The 8,476-nt window shown below is 45.2% G+C and overlaps 1 protein-coding gene across 1 annotated transcript; it reads right to left on the reverse strand.

Annotated features, from left to right (window-relative positions):
- Positions 1–561: 561 nt before the first annotated feature.
- spag7 (sperm associated antigen 7) lies at positions 562–7,339 on the reverse strand. Its single transcript, XM_048997810.1, is given in 8 exon segments — positions 562–2,346; positions 2,483–2,567; positions 2,569–2,640; positions 3,770–3,859; positions 3,948–4,032; positions 4,958–5,046; positions 6,098–6,165; positions 7,195–7,339. Coding segments are annotated over 8 exon segments (702 nt in total). The 5' UTR covers positions 7,280–7,339; the 3' UTR covers positions 562–2,218.
- Between the last annotated feature and the right edge of the window lie 1,137 nt (positions 7,340–8,476).

Consider the following 8,476-nt stretch of genomic DNA (forward strand, 5'->3'; position numbering starts at 1 on the left):
GGAGACCAGCTAGCAAACCTGGGCTGCTGCTGGAAGACGTGTTGGTGTGGCCAGTAGGGGGAGCCCATCCTGTGGTCAGTGTGGATCCCAAAGATCCAGCACAGTGACGGGAACACTGTGCTGTACAAATGGCCATCCTTCAAATGAGATGTAAAATCCAGTTTCTGACTCTCTGAGGTCATGAAAGGTCCCTGGGCATCGTTTGATAGAGTAGGGGGCGGTACTCCAATGTCCTGACTAAAACTACCCACGTGACCTCCCAATCATCTCCCTATATCGAACTGGTGAATTCTCACCAGGCCCTTCGCCACCTGAGCTATGGTGTGGTGAGTGTATTGGTGCAGAATGGCTGCTGTCGCATCATTCAGGTGGGGGCTACACAGTGTTAGTGGTTCGAGTGGCTTCCCAATGGTTCTGTGAAGCGCTTCTGGCGTCGTGAAAAGCTCTGCAGAATAACAACATGCATTCAAAATCTGTTCCTTCCTAGCCTAATTCCCACTTATGCCTTTCATTTTCCATTTAAAGGTCACTAAAACAGTTAAAAAAAAAAAAAAAACAATATCACATGACCACAAACAGTTTATTCACCCACAATAACGTCACACAAGGACATGAGGGGGGGGGGGGGGGGGGGGGGGGAAGCTGAAACTGAAAAATGCAGGTTGAGGCAATCACCTTAAAAATAAAACGCTGTTTCATTCCAGGACAAATGGGAGGCAGTTTCATCTTAGTAGGACTTCATTTAATATAGTACAGTGCTGTGAAATCGATTTCCCAAAGCTTCACATCTTTCGGAGTCACTCCATTCATGGCTTTATAAATTTTTTTGGTAGATTCCTTGATTTTTTTCAGTGATCGATTTATTTTGATGTCAGTGGCGGCAAACTAAAGAACAAGTTATTACCTATTATGATGTTACTATACATTTCCCAGATAGCAGTAGTAAGGATGAGATCGTTTTCTGTAACGCTTACATGGTGGAACATACGCAATAGGGTCCATAGAACACAGGCAGGTACTTAGGTGATGTAAATACAGGGCCTGATACAGATCAGTCTGAGCTCCAGCGCATCCGCTACCTCAAACGCTGCACCCACGAAAATTAAACTTAAAATAAAATTCAGTTAAACTTTGGAATACAAACTGAACTAAAGAAATGCATATTTATAAAATCGGTTGTGTAGCATGATTTTTCAACATACATCCGCATAAATTACTACGTTGCGCTTATATGATTTTTGATTTCGAAGAGCAAATCGCAATAAAATCCACTTTTTGGCCACTAAAACAGATGAGCTTATCTTCTGGGCCGTAACACTCATCAAACAGTTGAAGAATATCTTACTGTTTGATATAACTAAGAGGTATAGAGAAGTACATAACAATGCAGTATTCTTAAGTACGTTCTAGCACATTATCCTTGTTGAAGACATGATTTGTGTGCGACATCATCCAAAGTCAGCCTGCGCCGGCTCCTCAGCGATTGCAAATTAAGCACTCGGTAAATATCTTTATTCTTCTATATCAGAGTAGCCGTAAAGTTTAAAACTGCCCAACAAAGTGAGAAGACAGTAAACCCAAATAGAAATAACCATCATAATAGTAATAATAAAAAAAAAAAAAAGAGAGACAACTGTATCAGCAATCTAAAAGCAATATGGGAGACATGGCTTTCCTTTCAGGTGGTCTAAGCCAGCGTGCTAAAGTGTACTATTGCCACCAGGGGTCGCTAACACAAACATTTCAAGAACAGTAACAACCAAACTCCAAACATGGTTAATAGAATGAATGCACCTGCTTAAAACTGGAACATCTTAAGACTACCATTATTTCAACTGGATACTGCGTAATGAAGTATATTCCGTGGTGATTATTCATTTAAAATTTTTTTAAACCGGAAGTAAACACTAGAGAGGAAAGACCAGAGGATAGTTCCCACTGGCCTACTGACGTCAGAAACTAAAAGCTTGGAACATGAAGTGGAAGACGGCACACAAACTCCAGCGCAGAGACCGGACGGATCGCAGTACGGCAGCAGCGGCGAGCGACGCAAGACCCGCCACACAAACGCCTTGTACGTGATTCGTTAATTCACAGCTCTCAAATTAGCAAAGTTTACCAACTATTAAAACCCTTGTTCTCGCTACCCTGTTCGCTTTTTTCTCTCTCACTCTCTCTCCTGTACACCGCTACGCACGCACATACACACACACACGCATCAAGATAGGCTGCTGCCGCTGCCGTCTGCCGCCGGCTCTTCGCCCTCCCTCTTCTGCCGTTTCTTAGCCCGGATTGCGTTCATAGCCTCCTCGATGGAGCGCGTGTCCCTCTTATTGGCCACGGGAACTGGGGGTGGGGAGAACGACGACAATAAAATAAAATGAGACACAAACAACCAGCGAGGTCATATCTAGAGAGGCGTATCTAAAGGAGCATGTCTACATAGGGCTTAAGAGAAGACAGCGGCCATTTTGACACTGACCACAGCCGTACGCTCGGTTAGCCTGCAGCGTGTGTGCAGCGTCTTTGGCCGCCGAGGTGCCGATCAGGTGGCTGTACTTGTCGCGGGTAGTTTGAGCTGGGCGATGCCGCCCGCTTCTGGGTCCGGCTGGCCTCATGCTCCTCCAGCACGGCCTGCTCCTGTAGGGGGGAGGAGAGGAGGGGGATAGTTGGCTACCACCAGGTGGACTGGAAACCACTACCCGAGATGGTCAAGAATATGGCAAGCTCAAGCAATTCATCCATTTATTTATTTTCATTTGGTTTTTTTAAATATTTATAGCAAAGTTTAATAATCCAGAGGTGAAAAGTTTCAGGTTCAGAAATGACAAATCCAGATCAGGATTTCGTTGAATTTATAGAGTCACAGTCACAGAGTACTCAACTGGTTGGTTGAAACAAAATCCTGGTCTGGATTCGTAGTTTCTGAAACCAGAACTTTCCACCTCTAATAATCTCTCTTCAGGGCCTTTGACTAGTTGCTCCTTGCATGGAAGACAGAGTATGTTACCGGCATCCAGGTCGCTGCATGAACCTAAATATCTCTGGTCATTTTATTTTGATGACCCAAAAGTTTCTAAGCTCCTTCCAGCATATAAAAACACTTTTGGGAATAAGTGGTCCTGAGGCGGGGTGGCATGGTGGTGCAGTGGTTAGCCCTGTTGCCTCACACCTCTGGGACCCGGGTTCGAGTCTCCGCCTGGGTCACATGTGTGTGGAGTTTGCATGTTCTCCCCATGTCGTCGTGGGGTTTCCTCCGGGTACTCCGGTTTCCCCCCACAGTCCAAAATCATGCTGAGGCTAATTGGAGTTGCTAAATTGCCCGTAGGAGTGCATGTGTGAGTGAATGGTGTGTGAGTGTGCCCTGCGATGGGCTGGCCCCCCATCCTGGGTTGTTCCCTGCCTCATACCCATTGCTTCCGGGATAGGCTCCGGACCCCCCTCGACCCAGTAGGATAAGTGGTTTGGAAAATGGATGGATGGTCCTGAGGCGTACCCCATCCAGGGCGAAAGTCTTTGTGCCCTGTGCTCACAGTCTCCAGGGCCCCACGGACCGGACCAGTTTAGGTGGAAGACGGATGATCCAGAGCTACTGGTCTTTTCAAGGTCCATATATGCTCCAATTTTTGACTTAAAGTGCTTTAAAAAGAGGAACCGGATACCTCTCTTACCTAAACAAAATGTTTTGGATACCAGTCAAAATGGCAACTGTGTTACTCTCTGTCTCCTGCAAGGGGTGTTTTGTGGAGGGTGCGGGGATGAGTTTGACCTTCAGTCTACGCCTCTGCTCTGCCTTTTGGGGGTCCCACTCCTCCCCCTTCCGATAGGCTTCCAGCTCCTCGTCCGACGGGGCGAACTCCTGAGCGGGAGAAAGGCGCCATCAGATCGACAGACGCAGCCTCTCACATTCCCCAAGGGTCCCAGCATAAAACACATGGAGCTTCTACCTTCTTGAATATCATGACGTATCTGCTCTCCTCGTCTTCGCCGAACGAGAACGACGTCAGTCCGGCAACTTCTGCTACGTCATGCCTGCGAGACAGGGAGGAACGTTACAGCTATGCAGAAAATGTAGTTTCCCACGTATTTAGACCGTCGAGGCTGGTTCATCCACGCTTGCACAATACTCGCGCATCCGCACTGTGTATACTGACACAGAAACGTTCGTACTTCTCCAGTCGGGCTGCGCACTTTGCAGAAGCGCACAGCGCAACGTAGAGGAAACGCATCGTGCCCATACGCACATTGCGTACTTGCTGCATCATTCCAGCACGGATATTGAGGAGGAAGGGCTTGTGCATGCGCAGCGTCTCCACAGCTGCATTTACACTGTCTGCGCAGACTCAAATTTGGAGTGCAGCACGCGTTCGTCCCACGGAGGGACTGGACTGGGATTAGAACTCACAACTGGGAAAAGTAATACGATTACAGTGCATGGTGATGCTGCAATAGTGGTCATGGCCATCAGCTCTTGAACCACCCTGGATCTTAGCTAGCACAGCTAACGAGTAGCTAGCTTAGCATCAAATGTTAGCATTTCCTGTAACCTAGATAGCTAGTTGTTACGATAACCGAATAGCACGAGGTAACTAGCTACTTTGATGTTTGCTTTTTATTGATTTTGATGCCGGCTGGGTGATGCTAGGGCCCAATGATTTACTTTCCATCCCTTGCAGATTGTCTGTGCATCCTTCATCCTTTTCTCCCCCCTGTTCTGGAGTTGCCTTCATTTGTTCTCTGTGACTCTGAGCTTGCAGGTCCACAAACCTATTAGCTCATCACGGAAATGCCCAGGATGCCAGACAACCAGTCCAGGCCATGCAAATGCAGGGAAATTTGGCTGCAAATTCACCAGGGTGCATCTTTCGCATGTGTCACTACACATTATTTTTTTGTGGAAATCAACCAAGCTGAGTTATATTAGATGCAAGGAGTCTGCAAACGCGGCGTCTCGTACAGGATGCTCCTCTCGATCTTCCCCATGGGGCTATACTTCTTCTTCTGGACACCGCTGTCCTGGATAAAGTCCGACACCTCTTTCTCCATCTAAGGCCAAAGACAGACGCCTTATTAATGACATATTCTTGACAGTCTGGGCACAGCTGGTACACTTTAGAGCAGGAATCTCCAACCCTGGTGCCGGAAAACTCTCTCTGGCATTTGTGTCCCAGTCTGGTCATCAGAGACCCACAGAAAGTCCACGTTTGCTCCTGGCAGGAAGCACAAATGTGGACCGTCTGGTAGGGAGCACAGAGGGAGCAAAAACATGGACCGGCTGTGGGTTCCCCAAGGACCAGATTGCGAAACACTGGTTTGACATCTTAGTTTACTTATTCCCCATGACAATTTATCTTTCATGCCCTGCTTTTTAAGTTCACCTACTTGACCGTTAAGCTACATCAGATCTCGCAACTTATGCTGACAGCCTGATGGAAGCGTCTGTCTACCTGATCTTGGATACAATGTATGCAGACATTTGGGGTACTTTGGCCCTTTGATTGGCTAGTTCACAGTTAGGTTACTAAACTGTAGTCCTGCTTCAAGGCTATGAAATTACAGCCCCATGGGGTGGGGGTGGGGGGTGTAACTACAGAAGAATGTCCCACTCCCATTACATCACTGCAACCTCAGGAAAGGAAAGCAGTTGTCTGGACGTTTATTTGGTTCAGTTCATTCCTCAACTGCAACAAATATCTCCTAGACTTGCCCCTCCTGGCTTGTAATTTAATAACCCTGTTTTATAGAAATCTGATATCTACTGTAAACAGTTATCCATCATACTGATCATACATTGAGTGTTATCCATCTTCCACACACTTGACCTGGTCAGAGTGACAGGGCAGCCTGAAGCCCATATCATCCTCACACACACACACACACACACACACACACACACACACACACACACACACACACACACACACACACACACACACAAAGACCCCCAACCCTGGAGGTGACAACCACTAAGCCGCCATGCCACCCATTAACAGCAATGATCTGTTTATTTTTCTAGCATTCTGGAACCTTAATTTATAGTATTTATCTGTAATAGAGTAAGGAGTATAAAGCAGAAAAGTAAAGTGGTGTTTCTTACTCGTTTTCTGAAGTCAGCTTTCTTCTTCTTTTCATCTTCCTGCATTTTCTTCATTCTGGCTGCCTGCTCTGCAGTGAGAAGCAGGCAACATGTTTCTCCCGTCAATTAAACCAGACTGCCACAGGCACTTCAACGTATCCTTAGTTATTGAAAACAAATCATTTGCCCCTTGGATTACAAGATGATTTAGGATTGAACTCGAAGGAAGAGATTAGGGCTGCATATCTTACGCAACCCCAATTACTCGTCTAGTTATACATCCGTATAAATATGATGTTGTGAAATGTGTGAACTCGGTATTTTAAAATATCCAAACCAAGCATCCATAAGAAACAATTCAATATTATGGGCCGAGCATTTTGTTTAAAGATCGAGAGGCATGGCTTGCGGTTTAAATTTATTACAACTGACGCAATTTGGTAAATATTGCAAGCATAACAGGCACGTGACACAAAATTTAAATGTTAAATACACAAAAAAAATACACAGTACAGTTCCAACAACTGGAACATTTTGCACAATTTGGAACACGCGAATTTATTAGCGTGGTAACATTAATGAGAATGACTCAAAGTTACTCATAAATTAAATTTTGTTTGTTATAAAATGACCGTCTCCCTATATAAAATGTTTTAATATAAACAGCAGAGATAAAAACACAAAAAATATATGTTCACGTGAAAATACATTTAATCAATTTATTTGGCCTTTATGATGTGAACCAAGTGCTGCCTATAAGCAAATCTTAAAACACAATACTGTCGCTTCAACCAATAAGCACAAAGTTATTTATACAAAGATCCAATAAGATCACAGGGAAGAGTGAATTATGACCGAGAATTAAAAGCGAAACGGCGACTAGCGAGCCAATCGTGGTAGCACGAGCCCGGCTTAACCAATAAGACGGCTTTAACGTACCCAGGCAACTGAATAGAATTAGTTCCTGCAGATGCTCAGCTTCTCGGCAAAGCTAGTAGCCAATATGGAGTCGACGAGTGATATAAATTTAGAGCCATATACTACAACGTATAACCTTCCGCCGATAATGTTATCTGTGAGACGGAGAGGCAAATGTGACTGTTAAGGTCAATTCGTACCTCGAGCTTTTCGCCGGCTTTCCTGGTCACCGACGGTCGGAGGTTTTTCCATGGAGCTCAAGATCGAGCCCAGAAGGTCCGCCATCTTGGACTGAATGAGCGGCGGCGGAAGCGCGCGGCTTAAAGGGATAGCGCTCCGGGCTCGGAACATGGGAACTTGACGCAGGCGCAGTTTTAGGCCCTTCAGTTTCCTTTGCATTCTCAATCGCTGAGATTATTCGCAGACTGGATTTTTTTCCAAGTTGTTTTGGAAACTCCTGCTTGCAGGAAATTGGCGGCTCGGTGGGTAGTATTGTTGTCTCAGGCAGTTTGAGGTTTTAATCCTAATCAGGAACAGCCCGGCTTTCTTTTGCAGTCAAAAGACGTGCATTTAGCTTGATTGGCGTCTCTAAATTGCCCATAGCGTGTATGTGCCCTACTATATAGTGGCATCCTAGCCAGGATACAGAGGTGGATAGTTCAGGTCCAGAAAGTAAAAATCCAGACCAAGATTTTGTTTCAACTGTGAGTCTACTGTGCTTGGTAACGGTGACCTGAAACTTTCTGGACCTGAACTATCCACCTCTGCCAGGATGTACCTTTGTCCTGTGCCATACGCTGCCTGGAATAGGCTCCAGATCCCCACATCACTGTACACGATAAGCATTTTTTTAAGGAAAATATCAGATTAAATCAGGAGTTGCTCAAAATGCATATCTAACAACCAACATAAATCACATTTGGTTATCACAGTCCAAAGGGCAGCTTTTTGCCTACGTTTTATATCCAGTATGGTTATATTATTTATTATGATGTTATTATAAAAGTTGCATAATATACAAGTCAAATGGGGACCCATATTGGTGATTGAAAGGTCGCTGGATGAAAATCGCTGACCAGCAATTTACCGCCCCCAAGCACTGCACCCCAGATGCTAATTAATAGTTGCCCACTGCTATGTCACACATGGGTTAAATGCAGAGGATACATTTCATTGTGATGCACTGTGTGCTGTGGTGAGTCAGCAATGACAATCAATCACCCCTTATAACTGATTATTACAGTAGATCAAAGTTCCACTGACTTAAGCCATTGGCACAATAGTGTCATGAAATACATTTATCCCGGTTTTGGACCGCTATCAATGGGAATGGTTTCATGTACAGCCGTGCATCTCAGGTTTGTCCATTTCACAACGAGGAATCAGTTTATCGGCAGTTTTCAGAATTGCACACTGCGGGATTCTACAGGTGGGTGCTGGGACCATGTTTTTATCTATATGTCTGCAAAACTTTCATGAAAA

Source organism: Brienomyrus brachyistius, unplaced genomic scaffold, assembly GCF_023856365.1.
Source record: "Brienomyrus brachyistius isolate T26 unplaced genomic scaffold, BBRACH_0.4 scaffold35, whole genome shotgun sequence".
Taxonomy (NCBI): Eukaryota; Metazoa; Chordata; class Actinopteri; order Osteoglossiformes; family Mormyridae; genus Brienomyrus; species Brienomyrus brachyistius.